The sequence below is a fragment of the Phascolarctos cinereus genome, unplaced genomic scaffold (genome assembly GCF_003287225.1).
Source record: "Phascolarctos cinereus isolate Bilbo 61053 unplaced genomic scaffold, phaCin_HiC Scaffold_2;HRSCAF=192, whole genome shotgun sequence".
NCBI lineage: Eukaryota > Metazoa > Chordata > Mammalia > Diprotodontia > Phascolarctidae > Phascolarctos > Phascolarctos cinereus.
This window is the reverse complement of record NW_027555625.1, coordinates 101,800,109-101,823,163: the sequence shown is the minus strand read 5'-3', so window position 1 is coordinate 101,823,163 and position 23,055 is coordinate 101,800,109. Positions and strand designations below refer to the sequence as shown.

Below are 23,055 nucleotides of genomic sequence, written 5' to 3'. Positions count from 1 at the left end.
TAATGTATGTAAAGGTAATAGCAATTTTAATGTTTGACAAACATTAACTACAGTCTAACTATAGTTATTCTTATTGTTACCGTGACTCTGATGGATATGATGGATCTATTTTCAGAGTAACTGGCTTAGTTTATCCAGATGTATTAACTATGTTCACATATTAGCTTCCTATTTCATCTGTTATATAATTTTTATAATGCATTACATAAAACACTAATCTTATCATAAAAAATACTTTCATGACCTGCCACAAATCTAAACCTTAGGGCTTCATCAGGAAATAATAATACTTATGATATCGGACACTTTCAGATTTGTGAAGAGTTTGCAAATATTATCTCTTTTGGGCCTCACAGCAACACTTAGAGCTAGCTATAATAGCTAACATTTATATAGTGCTTACTATGTGCCAGGCCCTATGCTAAGGGCCTTACGATTATTATTTCATTTGATTCCCACAACAATCCTGAAAGGTAGGTGCTATTATTATCTGCATTTTAGAGATGAGGAAACTGAGGCAAAAAGAGGTTAAATGACTTGCCTGGGGTCACACAGCTAGTAAAGTCTGAGGCTGGATTTGAACACAGGTCTTCCTGCCTCCAGGCCCAATGCTCTATGCACTATGCCACCTAGTTGCCCCTGTATGTAAAATGGGTATTATCATCTCTATTTTGTTACCGAGCAAACTGAGGCTCAGAGAGCTTAAGTGACTCACCCTTGTTATGTAGCTAATCAGAAGCAACATTTGAACTCAAGTCCTCCTGGCTCCAAGTCTGTCTCTTTATCATTGCCCATACATAAGGTATCTTAGACATCAGACTAACATAAAATTTTCATTCCCATACATAAAATGATTTTTACACGCTCACAGGAATAAATGATCCTTCTAAGAGCAAACTTTAAAGTGACTGGCTCAAAATTAATAGCCTGTCCTTCATCTTTCAGACTTTATAGATGATTTAACCAGATTTTCCTTGCAATACCAACTGTTTCATAAAATAAAAATAACTTCAATTTATAGTGGTATAATAACATAAATATGTAGTGGTATGACGACATAAATACTATTACATACCTCATGGTACTGATGAACATGCTTGCCATAGCAAAATTCGTATTTCCACCAACCTACACCCTAAGAGATAGCAAAAAAAAAAAAGTCAGTGACAGTTTCAGAGGTCTCTCAGTACAAGTGAGAAATATAGTGAAATCAGTTCTACTTACACTATACAAGAGGCATTTGACAAAATGTTTTTCGATTACGACAATATGAAATAAAGAATGTGAACACAGACGAGGGAAATATAGTTCGCGATGGAAATATTAGCAATATTAAACCAGAATGCAACTTCCCATTTTTCTTCTCATTTTTTACCACGTGTCAGCAGGAATACATTTAATGCAGCTGCTATTTTAATCATCATGTACAAACTAATTTAGGCAATGAAGCAGCATATATTAGGAAAATAAGTTCGAAAAGGTTAAAATTTTCTACCTTCATGTACTTTCTTCCATATCTTTTACAGACTCAAAACTAGACAATATCGGAGACTAGTGTGTAACATTTACAGAATTTAGTTATGTTTAATCCTGGCTTTCTACTAAAAAAATCAGAAATCAAATAAATTTCACCATTTAAATTATGACAAAAAAACCACTGTGATTTGTGTCAACCACTGAAGTAGCTGTAGTACACGTACAATTTTTCAAACTAATTGATTTTTGCTTAAGATAAGAGTTAATTGACATGAATTGACAAAGTGTAACACCTTTAAGGTTACATTGTGGTCACCAGCCAATTTTAACTGGAAAAATCCTAATTGGATGTTTCCCAGAAAATTGTTGTTTCCTAAAGACAAGCACATCTTTCAATTTTTAATCCTGTCAATGTACAGTTAGCGAGTCCCTAAAAAATAAGACTCTTAATTTAAGAGTTTAATAATTCATTCCTCACCCCGTGAAAACAATAAGAGCCACTAAGAAATTCCTTTATGAGCTGGTCATCAGTCAGTTTGGAGATGTGTGTTGTTCCAACAGTGAGGAGTTGATGAGTGCCAAGAACAACTGGTTTGGGGATGGAGGTAAATTTGTCTTCTTTAGTTGAATGTGGTTCTTCCTGAAATTAAGCACATGAATCTTTAAGGGCTTTCAATGTACACTTTAAAAATGTTGCACTGATGCTTTATGTTCCCCCTAACTCCCACAAGTGCTGTCACTTCCCAATTACCTTGGCCCCTCAAAGAATCCTCTCTTCAGACAAAGAAGTATAGTTAAACAAAATCAACATACACACTGACCATATCTGACAATGTATTGCCTATTTCTACACCAGCAATCTAACACCTTTTCCCCCCCTCCGTCAAGGGCTTCATTTATTTATTTATTTGTTTGTTTGTTTGTTTTGTTCGTTTGTTTTGCTAGGCAATGGGGTTAAGTGACTTGCCCAGGGTCACATAACTAGTAAGTATCAAGTGTCTGAGGTTGGATTTGAACTCAGGTCCTCCTGACTCCAGAGCTGGTGCTCTATCCACTGTACCACCTAGCTGCCCCCTTCAGGGGGTTTCAGGGGGTTTATTAAATTTATTTACGAGAGATCCCCGTAGTTAGCCCCTTCAGATGGACAGCAAGCAAGCAGGGGATACCATTGGTATAGATCCATGTTTTACTGAAACTGCTTTAAGCAGTGAGTAGCTTGAGGCACTCAAGTTATGAGCAGCATATGTAAATGTTTAACCAAGATGGAGCTGGATGGTGGCTATATATCATTCTTTTTTTTTTTTAAATAATTTTTTTCATTTTTTGTTTCTTTTTAGGCAACTGGGGTTAATGACTTGCCCAGGGTCACACAGCTAGTATAAGTGTCAAGTGTTTGGTCTGAGGCTGGATTTGAACTCAGGTCCTCCTGACTTCAGGGCTGGTGCTCAATCCACTGTGCCACCTAGCTGCCCCCCATTTTTTGTTTCTTATATCACCATAGTACCCCTTTATCCCTCCTTATCTTCCTCTCAGAGAGCCATCCCTAAGACAAATAGTATTTTTTGGAGAGAAAAAAAAATCAGCAAAACTGACTGATACATTGAAAAAATTTAAAAATAGGTGAAATGTGCAATACTTGTGGCCCTCCTACCTCCATGAAGGGAGGGGTTCACCCCTTTCTTTCTGAAGGAGGAACATCTATGTCACCATCAGTCTTGCTGAGTCAAGATTAGTCACTGCATTAATTTAAAACCTCATGTCTTTTAATATTGCTTTCATATACCTATACATAACATCAGATATATATACACATATATAGATGTATATGTATGTGTGTGTGTGTGTGTGTGTGTGTGTGTGTGTATATACACACACACACACACACACACACACACACACACACACACACATATATAAGCTTATACAAATACTCTTAGAGAAGCATCATGGTACTGTGAGCAGAGGACTGAATTAGAATAGATGGATTTGTATCCTGCTTCTGCCATGTACTCCCTGTGTGGCCTTAGCTAAATGACCTAACTCTCTGAGTTTCAGCCTCCTTATCTGTAAAAATGAAGGAGTTGCTAGCTTCTAAAGTCCCTTCAAACTCTAATTCTATGATCTTATGGTCTTACTGGCTATTTGTTTCCTTGCTTTGCCAATGATAATTGCATCTCTGAAGAATAGTTTAAGAACAGGAGATAGAGGCAAAGAAAAATAGTGATAGAAAGAAAAGATCCAAGAATATAAGACAACACAGAAATCAAATCATTAAGGTGACTGGTTTCAAAGATCTTTTCAGAATCTATTCTCCACTTGCCATCTGCAGCTCTGCTTGGTTTGAACTCCACAGAATACGAAGCTTCAGTGTAAGGTACCCCGTGTGCCCCCTAGTGGCAATACCCCCACCTCCTTAGCTTTTCAGCTTCCTTTTGTGTGCTGTCTTCCCTCATTAGATTATGAGCTCCTTAAGGGCAGAGACAGTCTTTTTCTTATTGGTATCCCCAGTGCTTAGCACAATGCCTGACACACAGTAGGCACTTGATAAATGTTTGCTGAGATTGAATTTTTATTTCTATTGCCACCAACCCAGTAAATCTGTCACTACCATCTACTTAGAATATTACAATTGTCTCCCAATTGGTCTTCTGTACTCAATTTTCTCTTCCCTTCATTCATTATTCATATACCAGATTAATCTTCCTTCTGTACAGATCTGATCACATCAATGATTTGTTCAAAACCTTTCAATGTTTTACAGAACATGAACAAAGGTCACTATTGCTCCTTTTGGACAGAAGATAAATTTTCATTCTCAAGGATTCATTCTCAAGTTGTAAGCTTGTATTTATATAATATTTTCACTTTCATAAACCCAAATGTCAAGACCATTTTGCTATTGCTAAATGAATGTGATGTATACCACCAGGTAGCACATAAAAAACCCTCAGAAGCAAACATAAAACATTCTTATTTTTTGCTGAAAGGAATAAAAGGGTAAGAAAAATTTATAGCGGAGGGTGAATGAGGGAACCTGAATTTTAATTATACAGATTTAAAGCCTGAAGCTCAAACTGAATTTTACCTATTAAAACCTGAAAAAGAAAAGCCGTACATATTCACTATACTTATAAAAATGTCAGTAATTCAATTCAGTTTTAACCATTCATGGAACCTAGAATATTACCCAAAAAATACTGATATTTAGGATATGTGAAATGTTACAAATGCTAGAAAAAATATTTTTAAAGCATTAGACCCTAAATTTCCTTGAAAACTTCACTTACTGAAATGGAAACTTTATAGTATCAACTAAAACTGTACTGTTTTCCTTTGAAAAAATACAACAAAGTTGGATTTTGTTCAGTATTTTGGTTGAAGTCACCTATGAGTATAACAGACCATAGGATGTGCACAGGACTAGATGATATCTAATTAAACCTAATTTTACAGATAAAGAAATTAATCGCCAGGGGGATGAATCCAAGGTCACAAAGGCAGAGAAGTAGCAAAGCAGGAATTCAAACATATAACTTTTTCAGTCTAAGTCTAATACTCTTTCTACCACAACACACTTGCTCTAGTACTAAGAATACTACCAAGAAGACAGGCCAGGATTTCATTTGGAATAGAAACTCAATGTAGTGTGTCAAAGAATCTATACATTATATATTATTTTTTCCTCCTTCCAGAGTGACACTGTTGGTCACTGGATAAAGAAAGAGTACACACATTTTCTTTCACAAGGCAAATAAATGCTTTGGTACATTATAAGTGATATTTTAAAAATTTGTTAATGTCCATTTAAATGCTTAAAGATCAGGAAAGATGGGAAAAGTATGGATTATATTTGAAGCTAAAAATGGAAATTTGAAGGAAAAAAACTGAATAGAATGTTTACAAAATTCAAAATACCTTAAAGCTCTGTAGTAGTAAAGGGAAGGTAGAAATGAATGGAACAGAAAGGTGAGTTGAAATAAGGAAAATAAAAAATTAAAATTTCTTATTTAAAGCCAATATAGTTTAGGTCATAAAAGAGAATGAACTACAGAAATCACGGACATATTAAGACATATTAATACAAAGCATTAAATAAACAGCATTAAGTTAACAACAAGAGACATTTTTATACCTCTTTAGTTCTTCTAAAAGGGATCTTCATTACTTCTTGTTGCTGCTCCAACTGTACCAGATTATGAGGCTTAAGGGGTGATCCTGGAAGTGACTGGCAAAATATGTCATTCACTGGGGAAGATCTGAACCTATTCAAACAGAACAAGGGCATAAGCTACTGTGTACAAAGGGTGGAGCAAATATTTAGGATTGACAGATATAATGCTATTAACTCTGAATACCTTACCTATATTTAGGATGATTGCACAGCAGAGGTGTCAATATGACAACTTCATATTCACAAGTAGTAACTTCAGCTACTGAAAGAATTTCATGTTTTGCTTCAGGATGACAGATATACATCACAGTACTTGATCTGGGGAGGTTCTGTCTCAAGCTACAAGGTGTGCCATTTCCCATTCCCACAGGATAGTAAGGAGTCATTTGACCTTCGATATTTTTAGTGGGAATCTTAAAAACAAAAGGAAAAAAACCACCACAAAAGACATTTCTTATAAACTTAAAACAGCTGCATACTTTAAGAGTTCACAAATACACAGGTAATTTTTGAAGATCTCTTCTTGCTAATTTTCTTTTTGACTTATGAATCCTTATCTAATTAAGTACACATATTGCCAAAGCAAGTTTTATACAGAGTAATGAAATTGCCTTAATTGTAATGCTTAATAATTTCAAAATAAGTCCATTTTTAAAGCTATACAGTGTTCTTGATTATTTTAATGGTTCTTTAAATCCTTGCCCCAACCAAAAACCCAAAACACATGCACAGACTATAAGAAAATGCTCATCATATATGAAATACACACACTAAATCTAAGCCATCGTTCATGTTAGGGAAGAACTATAAATTCATTTAGAGCCCTATTTTCATTTTTATAGTTTATATATTTCATGAAAAATTTCTGTATCTTAAAAGTACCTATTACATAATAGAGTACTTTTTTTTTTTTTGGAGACGCAGCAACAGCACAGTTGGGAGAGAAAGCTGGCCTTGAAGTAAGGACATCTCAGGTTCTGGTCCTGCCTCAGAAACAAACTGGGCATGTGACCATGGTCAAGTCATTTAATTTCTTAGTACACTAGGCAACACTTCAAGATGATTAGTTTCGTAACAGTTTCTGATCTGCACTGGTAGAGGGAGTTTTCTTATTAGGCATTCTCAACAACTCCAGCTGTAGAACTGCACAGAAGGAAATTAATCAATAAGCTCACACACAAATTTATATAATAAAATACACACTCTTTTTATATTACAAGTATTACAGCTTATAGTACACAGAGAATGGTCTTGGAGTCAAAAGTCCAAGGTTTGAGTCCTAGCTCTGAATTTTACTGTGTTTTTTAATAAGTTATTGAATGTCTTTGGGTCACGCAAGCCTACTAAAGTTGAAAATACTTATTTTATCTTTTAAAAATTTATATTTTTAACATTTTAAAAAAAATTTGAATTCCAAATTCTCTCCCTCCCTCCAGCCCCTTCTCCACTGAGAAAGCAAGCAATATGATACCAATTATGTATGTGAAATCATGCAAAATATATTTCTATATTAGTCAAGTTGCAAAAAAAAATCAAGAAAAACAAAGAAAGTGAGCAAAATTATACATTTATTCTCAGAATTCAGCAGTTCTCTCTCTGGAAGCGGACAGCATTTTTCGTCACGATCCTTCAGAACTGTTTTGAACCACTGCATTGATCAGAGTTCTTTCACAGTTGGTCACTGTTACAATATTGCTGTTACTGATCTCCTGGCTCTGCTCACTTCATTTGTGTCAGTTCATATAAGTCTTCTCAGGTTTTTCTGAGACCATTCCTGCTGTCATTACTTATAGCACAATAATATTCCATCATAATTATATACAACTTGTTCAGCCATTCCCCAATTGATGCTGGTCCCCTCAATGTCCAATTCTTTTGCCACCACAAAAAGAGCTATTAATATTTTGTACAGCTAGGTCCTTTCCTCTTTTCTTTGATCTCTTTGGGATACAGACTTAGTAATGGTATTGCGAGGTCAAAGGGTATGCAGTTTTATAGCCCTTTGGGCATAGTTTCAAACTGTTCTCCAGAAGGGTTGGACCAATTTGCAATTGCATCAACAGTTCATTAGTATACATATTTTCCTATGTTCCTTCCAACATTTGTCATTTCTGGTAGGAGTGAGATGATACATCAGAATTGTTTTAATTTAAATTTCTATAATCAATAGTGATTTAGAGTGTTTTTTTTAATATGACTATAAATAGCTTTGATTTCTTCTATTAAATCTATTAATCTTCTATTAAAAACTGCCTGTTTATATTCTTTGACCATTTATCAATCGGAGAATGTTTCTAATTTTTTTTATAAATTTGACTTCTCTAGATATTTGAGAACAGAGGCCTTTATGAGAGAAACTTGCTGGAAGATTTTTTAATGTTATTTGTCTATGGTAACTTTTTAGCAAAATGTTGTTTCCCTGATTATCTTTTAATTAGGTCTATTTCTGCTTTTGCTTTGAGATCATAATTGCTACCACTACCTTTATTACATAAGTTGAAGAATAACAGACTCTGCTCTAGCCCCTTTAACTCTTGGTTGTCTTTCTTTAACTCTCTGTTGTCTTTGTTTCATGTGTTTCCTGTAAATAACACATTGTTAGATCCTGCTAGCTGCTTCCATTTTATGGGTGAGTTCTCTCCCTTCTCCCAATATATCTTCTAACTCCATTTTTTTTTAAAGATCATTCCAAAATAATTAAGTCACTCTTGTGCCCTCTGTCTATGTAGACTCCTTCTAATTGCCCTAATAATGACAAAGTTCTTAGGAGTTATATGTATCATCTTCTCATACAGGGATATAAGTTTAACTTTATTAAGTCTCTTATTTCTCTTTCATGTTCACTTTTTTTTATGCTTTTCTTAAGTCTTGTGATTGAATGTCAAACTTCTTTTTTCAGTTCTGATCTTTTCATTAGGAATGTTTGAAAGTCTTCTATTTCATTAAATATCTACTTTTTTCCCCTTGAAAGATTATGCTCAGTTTTGCTGGGTAGGTAATTCTTGGTTGTAATCCTAGCTCCTTTGTCTTCTGGAATCTCATATTCCAAACCCTATGTTTCTTTAATGTGGAAACTGCTAAATCTTGTGTTATCCTAATTGTGGCTCCATGATATTTGAATTTTTTTTTTCTAGCTGCTTACAATATTTTCTTCTTGACCTGTGAGTTCTGGGATTTGGCTATAAGATTCCTGGGAGTCTTCATCAAGGTCTCTTTCATATAATCCACAGAGTCTTTCAATTTCTATTTTATCCTCTGGATCTAAGCTATCAGGGCAATTTACCTTGGTAACTCCTTGAAATGTGATGTCTAAGGGGCAGCTAGGTGGCACAGTGGATAAAGCACCGGCCCTGAAGTCAGGAGGACCTGAGCTCAAATCCAGTCTCAGACCAAACACTTGACACTTACTAGCTGTGTGACCGTGGGCAAGTCACTTAACCCCAACTGCCCCCCCCCAAAAAAAAAGAAAGAAAGAAATATGATGTCTAAGCTCTTTTTTTTGATTATGGCTTTCAGACAGTCTAATAATTCTTAAATTTTCTTTCCTGGATCTATTTTCCAGGTCAGTTGTTTTTATAATAAGACAGTTCCTGTTTTCTGATATTTTTAAATTCTTTGATTTCTTGATTTCTCATGGAGTCAGTCATTTGTTTCCACTTGCCCAATTCTAATTTTTAAGGAATTAGTTTCTTCACTGAGTTTTTGTAACTCTTTCCATTTGGCTAATTCTGCTTTAAAAAAGGTTCTTTTCTTGTGAACTTTTGTACCTCCTTTTCCAGTCAGCCTATTCTGCTTTTTAAGAAGGTCTTTTCTTCTGCAAACTTTTGTGCCTCTTTCACCATTTGGCTAATTTTGTTTTTTAAGGTATTGTTTTCTTCATTTTTTTGGTGCCTCTTTTACCAAGCTGTAATTTCTTTTCTTAATTTTCTTGCATCACTCATTTTTTTTCCTCATTCCTCCTCTAACACTCTATCTCTTTAACACTTCAGGAATACTTGTTCAGCTTGTGTTCAATTAACATTTTTCTTTGAGGCTTTGCTTGTAGCTGTTTTCACACCGTTGTCTTCTGAATTGGTCTTTCCTGCCCCTATAGTAACTTTTTATGGTCAGGCATTTTTTTAAAAAAATTGCTGTTTGCTCATTTTTCCAAACTGTTTCTTGACTTTGAACTTTATGTTACACTTGGGCTCTGCTCACTGTGGAGTGAAGAAGCATTGTCCCAGGCTAAAGGCTTTTTCATGCTACTGTTTTCAGTGCTAGTTCTAGGGGTTTACAAGTTTTCAGTGCTTCCCAGGAGGTATCCTCTGAGGAACTGTGGTTACTGCTTTTCAGGTCTGTGCTTTGGTCTTTACCCAGAAAGGCTCCTGGTCTCCTGCAGCCATGAGTGTTAGAGCTCTTCTTAGCCCTTGAACTGTGACTATGTCCCCTGCTCTCCTGCAGCTTCAAGGGCTAGTGTTTCTCTCTGCCTAGGAACTGCATCCAGGACTCCTGCTCCCTTGTAACCAACCACAACCACTCCCCTCTACTTTGGAACTGCAACCCAGGACTGCATACAGGCAATAGTACCGCCAAACTGCCACGTCCTGTACCCAGGGCCAGCAAACGGTTCCCTGTAATCTTCTTTTGACCAATTTTCTGATTCCCTTACTGTGGGTTGAGAGTTCTTGAAGTTTCTACTGCCAATGTCACCTCCAAGGCCCACACCGGATATTACTGCCATGTGTGCTCTAGGTTAGCCCCCACTGTGGTATCGGATCTCTTCTAACAACGTTCTAAGGTGTCTTAGGCTGGAAAAATATCTTACCCTAACCTGTTGTGGGCTCTGTTGCTCCAAAATTCGATTTAGGGTGTTATTTTAAAGTTGGTTGGAAGAAAATGTTAGGAGTTTGGCCGGGTTGCTGCCTCTATTCTGCCTTCTTGGCTCCATACCCTTGTCCTCTACCTCCCCCCCTCCCTAACTTATTTTAAAGTATTCAGTAGACCTATTATCTCATTGATTTGGAAGTAAATACTAACGATGCAGATTCTAGCCCATCCATACTTACTCATTTTGTGCAACTGCTGACTATGTCTTTATGTAAGATTTCCCTGTCTTTAAAATGGGGATAAAAATATTTATACTACCTCCCTCATAGAACTGTTATGAGGAAAGTGATCTATGTGATTATTATTATATTTCCATTTCACATTAAGTGAAATTTTCAGAAAATGGAAGCTTGCCTCTTCAAGACAGAAATCTTCCTAAACTTTTAAAATAAAACTTTCTGCTTTAAAAAAAATATAATAAAACATAAATCTAACCATTTTCTTAATTATTCAGGTTTATTCTATGAACATCAATTATTATTATCCACTATTAAGCCTAATGGATAGAGGGCCAGTGTTAGAGTTAGTAAGACTTGCACGTTAAGTCCTGCCCCTGACACATTATAACTCTACAAAATCATAAACAAATCATCTATTGGTACCCCTGGCATCTCTGCGAGAATCAACAGGGTGAGACTAATGAGCAAAACTGCATTGGAGGAGGGAGTCTTTGCAATGGGAGTCTTTCACACTGAACACATCAGAGATATGGACCAAATATCTCTCTCCCCTTCCAGCAATACATTGAAGCCTTGACAGGCTTTTGAGGCCTGTCAGGCTGCCTATTGCCCTAAATGGCCATGCAGTTCTCTTTCTGTATCCACTCTGGATTACACCTCTGCCCTGGATGGCAGGTTGTCAATTATCCACCATTTCTTCTCGTTGTCAGTGTGCATGCCTCTAGCTGCCCATTTTCTTCTGACTTCCTCCTTCTAAGCTGGTTTAACTCAAAAATCTTAGAAGAAATTTTTTTCCAAAATAAAATTTCTGCTAAAGTAGACCACCTTACTGCATTAATCAACAATTTTTCTATTTTCTTTTATGATGTTACTTCAATTCTAATAAACTACCCAAGTCTTAGAATATTCACACAAACCGCAGGAAAATTTGCATGTCCCCAGATTTGAAGGCTGGCACTTCCCCGTAAGTATACTTTTTCCAAGCTGGTAATTACAGGGCTGAAAGGAGAACATTTAAGGCAAAAAGAAAAACATCATTTTTGGTAAAGTATTTGTAATGGTCACCTATATAGCTGAAATACCAGGGAGAAACTCAAGAATCCTGTGATGGTCATTAAGGCAAGCTGCATGATATGGGAACATTTCTTTAAGGCGGGAATGGGAATTTCAGGCTGATTTGTTGAAACACAGGCAACTTAGCAGTTAACCTAGATGACCTATAATTTAAAGACCTGTCATACACAGGAGATGTCAGGAATGTAACTGATTTTAATCCTAAGGGACTTTTTAAAAGACAGCATAATAATTTCATGTTGTTTGCAACATTCTTTTAATAGTCTCATGGCAGAATATGTTAACAATATATTCTGACAATATTAACAGCAGACTCTCTAAATTCAACTTTAGTAGGCTTGTGTTATAGAATCTTTAAAAATGAATAAGATTACGCTATTACATTTAAAGCTTCTTTTAAAAAAAGCAATAACTTCAATATGAAGAAATAAGTCAATGGTTTACATTGTATTTAGTAACAGTCACAGAAGATATTGCCCTACTCTAAACACTGATCAGTAAAAGAAATATTATGTAAATCAAATTCTTAATTCAGTGGCCTCACTGTCAATGGGTAGCAAGAATGAAACTTGACATTTTTCACTTGCCTCCTTTGAACTTTCTTTGGATTTTTCCTTTTCTTCTTTTTCTATGGAGTAATATAAGAATGAATGAAGTAAGTGTAGCAACTTATAATGCAGTTACAAATGACACAAAGTTTTCAATTAATTTAGAAACGCAAAATTTGAAATAAATGGGTTCTTCCAAACTTCCTTGAAGGTTTCCATTAAAATATTTCTGAAAGAAAATTTTAATATAGGACATACATATATGAGTTTTACTTTTATTGGCCAACATATAGTAATTTTGTTTACTTCCTTGAAAAATTTTAAAGAACATCATCACATAAGATATTATCTTTTTTATCTTCAGATGGAAAAATGGTCTCTTTATTTATTCATATTAAGACTAAAAATAATCTTTTGAAATATTCTGGGCTTATTATCCCTGAATAAAATATTCGCTAGGGAACTTGGCCAAGTTAATTCACAAACTGCCTTCACAATATTTGTACAAGTGTGTACACATGCACATTTCCAAATGTATCTTCCTGAGAAAAACAGGTGAAGGAGGAAAAAAAATCAGTATTTGCCAAAACACAGAATAAAAAAGGAAAAGACTTTTAGAAATAATTTCTAATAATTTGGAGCTTTACTATTTTTATAATTTGGAGTCTCTGAGACCATCTTAGAAGTAATTACTACTTAAACATATACTTTAAGATAAATTCAAGTCTTACTATTAAATTATCATGCAATGACAAACCTGCTTCAGTAAGTGGGCTCTTTTTCATCTTGTTCCCAAGGAAGTATTCTTGAATATTTATTTTCTATATTTGAAGATGAAAAAAAAAAGTAAAATTTTTTGCAATTAATTAGTTCAAAAAGGCACTGTCCTCTAACTTTGAACACCTTTTGGCTATTCACGCCCTGCTCATCTTCAATCCTGGGTCATCTCTACCATTTGATTTCTCTACTCTTACTCTCAAGTCAATGAATACTGTCATGCAGAAGGGTTAACATCTGCTTTTTTGGTTCCAGAAGGAAGAACTGGGAACAATATAATAAGTTGCTAAGATTCATATCAAGACTTGATGTCAGGTAAACTTAACAATTAGAGCTGTACAAAAGTAGAGTGGGTTTCTCCTCATTGGAAGTCTTTAGGCAAACGCTCCTATCATTAGGTATGCTGTAGTAAGGATTCTTTTTCAAGTACGTGCTGGACTACAAGGTCATAGGTTCCTTCTAATTCTTAATTCTGAGAATCTTTACTAAAGATAACTTCTCTACATATACTTTTTATCTTATTTCTCTCTGTCTCTTTTGGGACCCATCAATCTTTCCTTTTCTGTTTCATCTTTAATCTCTTGCTACATACTAATGCTTTTCCTACTGCCCAAAAATATCCTTAAGTCTCTTCTACCCTTAAAAATACTTCCCTTGATCTCGTCATCTGCTTGAGCTACTGTCCTAGCTTTCTCCTAACCAATGCTAAATCCTTACATATAACATCTCCATTTTCTCACTACCCATTCAATCTTCAGGATTTTGCAATCTCAATTTTTAATCTGATAATCTCTCCCCTAAATCCTAGTTCTATACTCCCAACTACTTGCTGGACACCTTTATGGGATGTTCCACTGGTCTCTCAAACTTATTCAGGTCTTCCTTGATAAAATCTTCTTTTTTGATAAAACTACCACTCTCCCAGGCTGAGTGCCTCAAAACCTTAGGAATCCTTAAGTCCTACTCCCCCATCCCATTCCCTCCACTCCAACAGTCTTGTGTCTCTCATTTGCTAACTCCTATTGATTCTATCTCCATAACTCCCACATCTACTCCCTTTTCTTCCCTCACACTATGCCCATCTTAGCTCAGGCAGCTACCCCTACTTCTACACTCACTAATCTATTCCCAACCAAGCTGCTTTAATAATATTTCCAATATTTACATGTTACACTCTTCTTAAAAACCCTGCATGACTCTATACTGCCCACCCTTTTATAATACAATGGCTTGGCATTTAAACCCTTCTCCAATCTAATTCCAGTATAGCCTTCTAGTACTATTTCACATTACTTCCCTTCAGGTAATCTGCTTTTGAGACACAGTGGACTGTTTTTTAGTTACTTTAATTTACCGTGTTAACTTTTACTTCAATGCCTTCCCTAGTGCCCTTCTCATCCCAGCCTTTCAGTATCCTTTCTTCTTTAGTTTAAGTGCTATCTCTTACCTGAAGACTTCTTCCCCATTTAAAAAAAATTGAACTTAATACCATGTACATTGTAGGAAAGGAGAGGATTGTATATGAAACTGTGAATGTAGGGCTTGCTTTTCTTTTTAAATACATAATAAATTCAAAATGTAACTTTCAAAGCTGTCCTGTTTATCTGTGATTCCTTCTGCTCTATTTTTATTTTGAGGGTAGTACAGGGGGGAACCTTATCCCAGGTCATCCTTTTCTTCCTGTATCCTTGACCCTCAAAATGAAAAGAAAACTCTTGTAACAAATATGTACACACAAGCAAAACAAATTCCCACACTGGGCATACCCTAGGATATATGTTTCATTCTGTATCTTAAGTCTATTATCACCTCCCTGTCAAGTTGGTAGCATATCTTAAAACTGGTCCTCTGGAGTCATGGTTAGTTATTTCTTTGATCAGAGTTTTTAAGTCGTAGAAAGCCTTTCTCGATCTCCTAGCAGAAAAAATATTTTCTTTTCCCCCAAATTTTCTTAAAGCACCTTTAAAAAATTTCTCTTTTGTCCCTATTACTCTTTTATTATACTTACCTATATATATAATATAGGTTCCTCGAAGGTAGGGACTGTGTTATTTTTTAATCTTTGTATTTCTAATACCTAGAAATTCTAATAATAGAATGGGAGAACTTGGGTAGTTACTTAATAAATATTTTATATTTATGGATTGCTGACTTTGCTAATATAATTACTTTAAAAATAAAGTATTTAAAAATTCTTACTCTTGTTCAATTTGATTTGACATATATTTACCACTGCATCTACCACAGATTTTTGGCATTAGAAGAGACAAGGTTTAGAGAAAGGTATGGCATTGTTTCTATATTCAAGGTACTCATAGCCTAGAAGATAGATGTGGCACATACAGAGATTATTATAAGATAATTCCTTTTGAGAGGTCCAAAATAGTGTGACTGACACTCAAATTTCATTATGAAGATGTGACAAGGTTTGATCATGCTTAAGAAAAACATACCTGACCAGTTTCTTTTTCTTCATGATACTGCCGAATGTGTTTTCCATGACATACTTCGTAAGTCCAATAAGATTCAATCTTTAAAAAAAACCCCAAAACAACAAAAAGACAAACCCAGCACATACTTAAATTTCTGAAAACTGAAATCTTTTGAATTTAAATTTGATATTGAGGAATTTATCAGATGGATAGCTGATCAGCTAGCAACAGTTCATTTATTTACTAAGAATATTTTCTTTTTTCCGATTACATGTAAAGATAAATTTTAACATTCATTTAAAAAAAAAGTTTGAGTTTCAAAGGTGATTTAGAGCACTTTTTCATATGACTATAGATACTTTTGATTTCTTAATTTGAAAACTGACTGTTTATATTCCTTGACCATTTATCAGTTGAGAAATTACTTGTATTCTTATAAATTTGACTCAGTTCTCTATATAGTTTGAGGTCTAGAAGTGCTATTCTCCCTTACTTACTTCTTTTCATCATTTCCTTTGATATTCTAGATCTTTTGTTTTTCCAAATGATTTTTGTTATTGTTATCAATCTCTGTGAGCTATCCTCTTGGTATAGCACTAAAAGTGCAAGACAATTTTGGTATATTGGCATGGCCTAGCCACTAGCATATTCCTCCAGCTATGTAGATTGTCCTTTTGTTCTTCAAGGAGTGCTTTGTAATTGAATCTATATAATTTTTTTGTGTGGTTTGGGAGGTTGATCCCCAGATATTTTGTGTATTTTGTGGTTATTTGGAATAGGATTTCCACTTCCATTGTTGCCTTGTGTTTTGTTGTTGTTATATAGAAATGTTGTTGATTTTTTGGACAATTTTGTAGCCTGTGACTTTGCTGAAGTTACTAATTTTCTCAATTAGTATCTTTGTTAATTCCATGGGGTTTGAGAAATGAGGTCTTTATCAAAGACACTTGCTGCAAAAATTGTTTCCCAGCTTTCTGCTTTCCTTCTAATCTTGGTTGCTTTGGTTTTGTCTGTGCAAAACCTTTTTAATTTAATATAACAAAAATTATCCACTTCCCATCCCATAATGCTCTCATCTCTTTTTTGGTCCTAAATTCTTCCCTTCTCCATAGATCTGCTCTCCTAATTTGCTTAGGGTATTACCCTTTATGTCTAAATCATGTACCCATTTTGACCTTATCTTGGTATTCAGTGTTAAAATGTTTGTGTATAACTGATTTCTGCCATACTGTTTTCTAATTTTCCTAGAAGTTTTTGTCAGATAGTAAGTTCTTGTTCCAGAAGCTGGGGTCTTTGGGTTTATCAAACACTAGATTAATATGATCATCTGCTACTGTGTCTTGTGAACATATCTATTCCACTGATCCACCACTCTTATTTCCAAACCAGTACCAGATAGTTTTGATGATTATTGCTTTATAATATAGTTTGAGATCTGGTATGGCTAGGAGGGTAACAGTTTAAATGAATGTTAAGTGACTGTTTCAGAAAAATATGACAAATATTTCTTGAATTCTAAAGCAGAGTTTTTTAAAACCACGAATTAATCATTACTGAAGTTTTGAGGGAAAAGAAATTAGCTAGCAGACAGTTTGATTCTTCTGGGATCTGTTACATAGTCACATAGTTTAGAAATAATTTCGCAGCAATTAAAAATATACCAAAAACCACTTCTTAGGGAATACTCTACTTCAAGAAGTGAAATAATATGTAAGGGTAAACCCACTTTGAAGATATAAATCATAAAATACACTCAAGAAATAAATCAAAATTTTTTTTTAACTTTGAAATTCACCTATAAGCAATTTATAATTTGGTATAATGGAATATCTGTTGAGTGTAGAAAGAGATATTTCTAAACTTCAGGTAATACACATGTAAGTGTATTTCTGAAAGTTTCAGAATTCCCAGCTCCTTCAAGTCCCAACTAAAATCCTAACTTCTACAGGATGCCTTCCCCAATCCCTCTTGGTTACAGTGCCTTCTCTTTTAAAAATTATCTCCTGTTTATCCAGTATGTGGCTTGCTTTGTATATATTTGTTTGCATGTTGTCTCCCCCAGTAGACTATAAGCTCCTTGAGGGTAGTCTTTGAGGACTGTCTTTTGCCTCTTTTCATATTCCCAGCACTTATTAATCAGTCACTTTGTACTAGTTACTAAGTGTTTATTGATTGATTGAACTTATATGAGTTAAGCAATTTATTAAATGTTTGGTTTTCTAGAATCATAGCTCACTTTCTAACAATGCCGTACAACATATATTAAAATAAGAATAAACAAAGAATTGTTTTTGACACAACTGGGTGCTGAGTATTTCTTTTCTAACATTATGTAAAATAAGGTTAAACAGAGAGTCATGTGGTGGGTAAATCGGAAGCAGCATACTATTATACCCTATAATTTGGGCATAAGAAACGTAAGGTAGTAGTGTTAAATCTGAATAGAAATAGAGCTGCATGTTGACTTAGAAAACTACAAATTAACATATTAAAAAATTTTTTTAAACATTTCCCAATTATACTTTAATCTAGTTTGGCCTCACCAAGTTTAACACATCTAGTAATAAGGGATATTATCTAAGAAACGTTTCATTAGAATATGATTTTGGTTAGTCATATAGTAAGAGCAATAGCCAATAGATGAAGAGCCTGAGTCTTATTCTGGTACCTATCTAATGCTTTTTGTTTTTCTTTTTTTTTGGTGAGGGCAATTGGGGTTAAGTGACTTGCCCAGAGTCACGTAGCTAGCAAGTGTTATGTGTCCGAGGCTGGATTTGAACTGAGGTCCTCCTGAATCCAAGGCCGGTGCTCTATACACTGTGCCAACTAGCTGCTCTAGTACCTATCTAATGTAAAGAGATCTAAAGGAATGCCTCTAGAACACTGAATAGATCCTCTATATGAAAGATTTATGGGGGACAGCTGGGTGGCGAAGTGGTTAGAGCACCGGCTCTGAAGTCAGGAGGACCTGAATTCAAATCTGGCCTCAGACACATAATACTTACCAGTTATGTGACCCTGGGCAAGTCACTTAACCCCAACTGCCTCACCAAAAAAAAAAAAAGATTGATGGGAAGACATGGACAAGCATCAAATACGATGAGAAGGTGTGGATAGGTTGCAATTTGTACTGCTGGAAGTTATACCCACACTAATGAGATCCTGCACCTAATCTACCAAAGTTCTGAAACAAAGGTCAAATGAATAGAAAATACATACCCTGTATGAACAACTGCTTTGTTTAAACAGTGGTTCCAATAATTCACCTGGAGTAGGGCCTTTATAGTCCTTTTCTTCTTCCTACAAGAAATAAGGTTTTACTAATTATGATTTTCTTTTAATATTTTCTATATTAAAGGATGGAAAGAGAGGGGAGAGGAACATTCTAGATATGTGTGTGCAGAGGGATAAGAAGCAAAAGCAGAGAAATGAGAAAAAGGTCCATGTAAGATTACTGATCTTTAATACAAAAAAAATTGAACAAATTATATCTGTAATTCAAGTTTTAGTCCCTCAGTTGCTATTTGTAATTGTGCATTAATTCTTCCAAGGAAGAACTTTAATATATGTGTTGCATTACTATCAATACATTTATCAGAACTTACCTCATCTCCACTTGCTACAAGGGGGAGTATGCATTTATATTTTTCTTTATCTGCAGTTGTCATAATGACATAATTATCTTCTTTATAAAAAACACCAGCAGTAGGCTAGAAAGATACAAAAACAAGTAGACAGTTTAATTTCTTAAGTATGTGAAACAAAATATAATTACAGTTGTTGTTTATTCAAACTGTTCTACTGTTGCAACTGATGTTTGTATATGTGTATGTTCTTTACATATTTGTAAGCGAAGTAGTATCCATTACTGATACAATGAGAGAAGAATAACTAAAATATTGGATGGCAGAATTGGAATTTAAGAAGATCTTTTAGGTTAGAATAATGCACTAAGAGGAGCAGTAGAATGAGTCCTGGATTTGAAGTCAGAGGACCCGGATAAATCCCAGCTTTGCTCTTTACTAGCTGTGTGATTCTGGAGAAGTCACTTAACTTTTCTAGGACGTCTGTGTCAACAGGGAATTACAACTTCACAAAACTTATCTGAAAACTAGGTTTATTACAAGAGAAATGAACATGCATGTGGAAACCAAAGAGCTCACAATCCATAAAGAAGTTTGCACACATATGACAGCAGGGCAAAGGAATGGGGAGGTACTAGAAATCTCTACCTAAAGGGGTGCAGCATGAGAGGGGGTAAGGAGGGTGTGTGTGTGTGCTCGAGCTCCCCTCTTGCTCTCCCTCCACTACTGCCCCCTTTCTCCTCCCATGCCACTCCTATTTGGGAGGGGATTGCCCATTATTCTTCCCATGGGATCTCCTCTTCTCACTGTAACCCTTGAATACCCAATGCTTTGTCTGTATTGTTGGGCTCCTCCATACTCTGAGCAAGAGGATTCAACAGGCATGCCTTTTGCTATCTCTTGTAATAAAGTAAGTTGCTACTCAAGCCTTTTGAAGTCTACCCGTTAACACTGCCATAAAAGCTAATGTAATCTTAGGTTACATTAATAACAGCTGACATTCATATAGCATGTTACTGGCTGCAAAACACAATGCAAACATTTCATTTGAACTTTACAACTACCATGTAAGGTTGGTAGGTAAGTATTATTATCTCTATTTTATAGAAGAGAAAACTGCAGCTAAGATAGGGTAAGCAGCTTGCTCTAGATAGGATTTGAATCTAGGTGTTCTTGTCTCCAAGTCCAGGTCTTTATCCATTCACAACACCACAGCCTCATTCCAAGAAAAGTACGACGTTCGAATCAGGGTAGTAATCCACAAATAACATGCGTTGGTCAGGTATCTGAAGTATTGGGTTTTATTTAATAGTGCAAAGTGTACTAGATGTAGAGTCAGCTGACCTGGGTTGAAATCTCACTTTCGACACATTAGCTATGAGAATATTTAATCTCTTTGAATCTAAATTTCTTATCTGTAAAATGGGGATAATATTTGCTCTCTCTGCCTTATAGGATTGTTGTGAGGAAAGGTTTGGGTTTTTTTTTTCTTCGGGGAGGGTGGGTTAGTGATAGTCTCCTTATTTTTCACCCAGGCTGGAAGTGCACCAAGCCTGATTCCAGCATTGACTGGCCTAGAAGATATAACCTGCTCCATTTTTCTGACTATGGATGGCATTAACCCATTATTTGACTAAACTTTTCAAGTCAGTCTCTTGGGTGATTATAGTAAATGTTGGGAATGCCTTCCTATTAAGTAATGAAAATCAATGGAAAAATTACAATTCACTTTACATAATTTAATGGCTCTACCTTGTTACAATGTACTTTGTAAAGTGACAGATGGTTGTGAATAGAACATTTCTGTAACATACCAAAGAAAAGAAATTTCTATTTAAATCTCTCAGATAATTTTCTCTTATCTAATGAATTTCAAAGAGAAATTTATCTGGGAGGAGGGGGAGAATGGCTCTTATTCCTGTAAATCTAAATCAGTTCCTTCTATATCTTAGATATAAGACTTTTACCTGAAAAACTTGCTACCAAGATTCTGTCCTCACACCCCCCATTTCCTGCTTCTCTTTTTAGTTTAACTGTATTGGTAACAAAAACTATCTATTTTACCTCCTGTGACTCTCTCTCACTGTCTTTCTCATTTGGTCATGAACTCTTCCCCTATCAACAGATCTGACAGGTAATTTCTTCCATGCTGCTCTAATTTGTTTGATATCACCCTTTATTTTTTTTTAAATATCATCCTTTATGTCTAAATCATAGACATAAAATATAAATCATCTGTAGTTTGTCTTGGTATATACAGTGTGAGATGTTAGTCTACCTAGTTTCTACCAAACTGCTTTCTAGTTATCTTTTTTTTTTTTTTAGGCAACTGGGGTTAAGTGACTTGCCCAGAGTCACACAGCTAGTAAGTGTCAAGTGTTTGGTCTGAGGCCACATTTGAACTCAGGTCCTCCTGACTTCAGGGCCAGTGCTCTATCTCCACCGTGCCACCTAGCTGCCCCCAAATAGTCATTTTTTGTTGTTGTTGTTGTTGTTGTTTTAGGCAATTGGGGTTAAGTGACTTGCCCAGGGTCACACAGCTAGTTAAGTATCAAGTGTTTGGTCTGAGGCCACATCTGAACTCAGGTCCTCCTGACTTCAGGGTCGGTACTCTATCCACTTCACCACCTACCTGCCCCTGGCTTTCTAGTTATCTTAACAATTTTTGTTGAATAGTGAGTTCTTGCCCCAATAACTGGTATCTTTGGGTTTATCAAACACTGTGCTCATTTGTATACCTAATATATTCCACTGATTGTCCTCTCTGTTTCTTACCCAGTAATCAAATTATTTCATAGAATAGTACTGGTGGTGCAGTGGATAGAGTGCCAGGCCTGAAGTCAGGACCACTGAAGTTCAAATCCGGCCTCAGACCCTTACTAGCTGTATGATCCTAGGTATGTCACTCAACCCTGTTTACTTCAGTTTCCTTATCTGTAAAATGACCTAGAGAAGGAAATGGCAAAGCACTCAAGGATTTTGCCAAGAAAACGCCAAAAAGGGGACAGGTTGGTAGCGCAGTGGATAGAGCACCGGCCTTGGAGTCAGGAGGACCTGAGTTCAAATCCAGCCTCAGACATATAACACTCACTAGCTTCATGACTCTGGTCAAGTCACTTAACCCCATTTGCCTCACCAAACAACAAACCAAAAAAAAAACCCAAACAAAACCAAAAAGGGGTCACATGTAACTGAAAACAACTAAACAACAACAGGTACCACTAGGCCCCCTTCCTTGTACTTTTAAAAAAATTCTATAAAAATTTCCCTTGATATTCTTGACCTTCTGTTCTTCTATATCAACTTTATTATTACACCATATTGACTTGGCCTATCTATCAGCAATCAGTATTTTCCCAATTATTTAGATCATCTGTGTGTGTGTTAAGAGTTTTGTAATTGAATTCACACAATTACTGTATCTTGGCAGGTAGACTTACAATTTTAAATACAACTTCTCTTTTTATCTTTTCCTGCTGGATTGTTGTTGATAATATGCAGAAATGCTGATGATTTGTATGGGTTTACTTTTATATCCTGCAACTCTGCTGAAATTGTTAATTGTTTCAGTGAACTTTTGGTTTGCCTTTCCAGAGCACTTTTAGGTAAACCATCTGCAATAGCGATTTTGTTTCCTCTTTGATTATTCTTTCCATTTCTTTTTCTTATCATTGCTACAGCTAGCATTTCTAGCACTACACTGAATAGTAATGATGCAAATGGATATTCTTACTTTACCTCTAATCTAAATGGAAAGGCCTCGAGCTTATTTTTATTACAGATAATGCTGGTAATTTTAGACAGATACTACTTGTTTTAAGGCAAGCTCCATTTATTCCTATGGTTTCATATTTTTAACAGGAATGGGTGCTGTAAATTGTCAAATGTTTTTTCTGCATCTAGTGACATAATCATATGATTTTGGTTGCTTTGTTATCAATATGGTCA

General features: G+C 35.4%; 1 protein-coding gene across 1 annotated transcript in view; it reads right to left on the bottom strand.

Annotated features, from left to right (window-relative positions):
* ERLEC1 (endoplasmic reticulum lectin 1) overlaps window positions 1–23,055 on the bottom strand; it is a 48,729-nt gene that overhangs the window by 20,805 nt on the left and 4,869 nt on the right. Inside the window, exons 2-10 of the mRNA XM_020996273.2 lie at window positions 19,129–19,233; window positions 18,743–18,823; window positions 15,545–15,622; window positions 13,072–13,135; window positions 12,354–12,394; window positions 5,837–6,060; window positions 5,609–5,738; window positions 1,955–2,116; window positions 1,076–1,135 (exon numbers count right to left, since the gene is read on the bottom strand). Of these exons, the coding sequence (XP_020851932.1) occupies window positions 1,076–1,135; window positions 1,955–2,116; window positions 5,609–5,738; window positions 5,837–6,060; window positions 12,354–12,394; window positions 13,072–13,135; window positions 15,545–15,622; window positions 18,743–18,823; window positions 19,129–19,233 (945 nt within the window). The remainder of the gene's footprint in view (window positions 1–1,075; window positions 1,136–1,954; window positions 2,117–5,608; window positions 5,739–5,836; window positions 6,061–12,353; window positions 12,395–13,071; window positions 13,136–15,544; window positions 15,623–18,742; window positions 18,824–19,128; window positions 19,234–23,055) is intronic.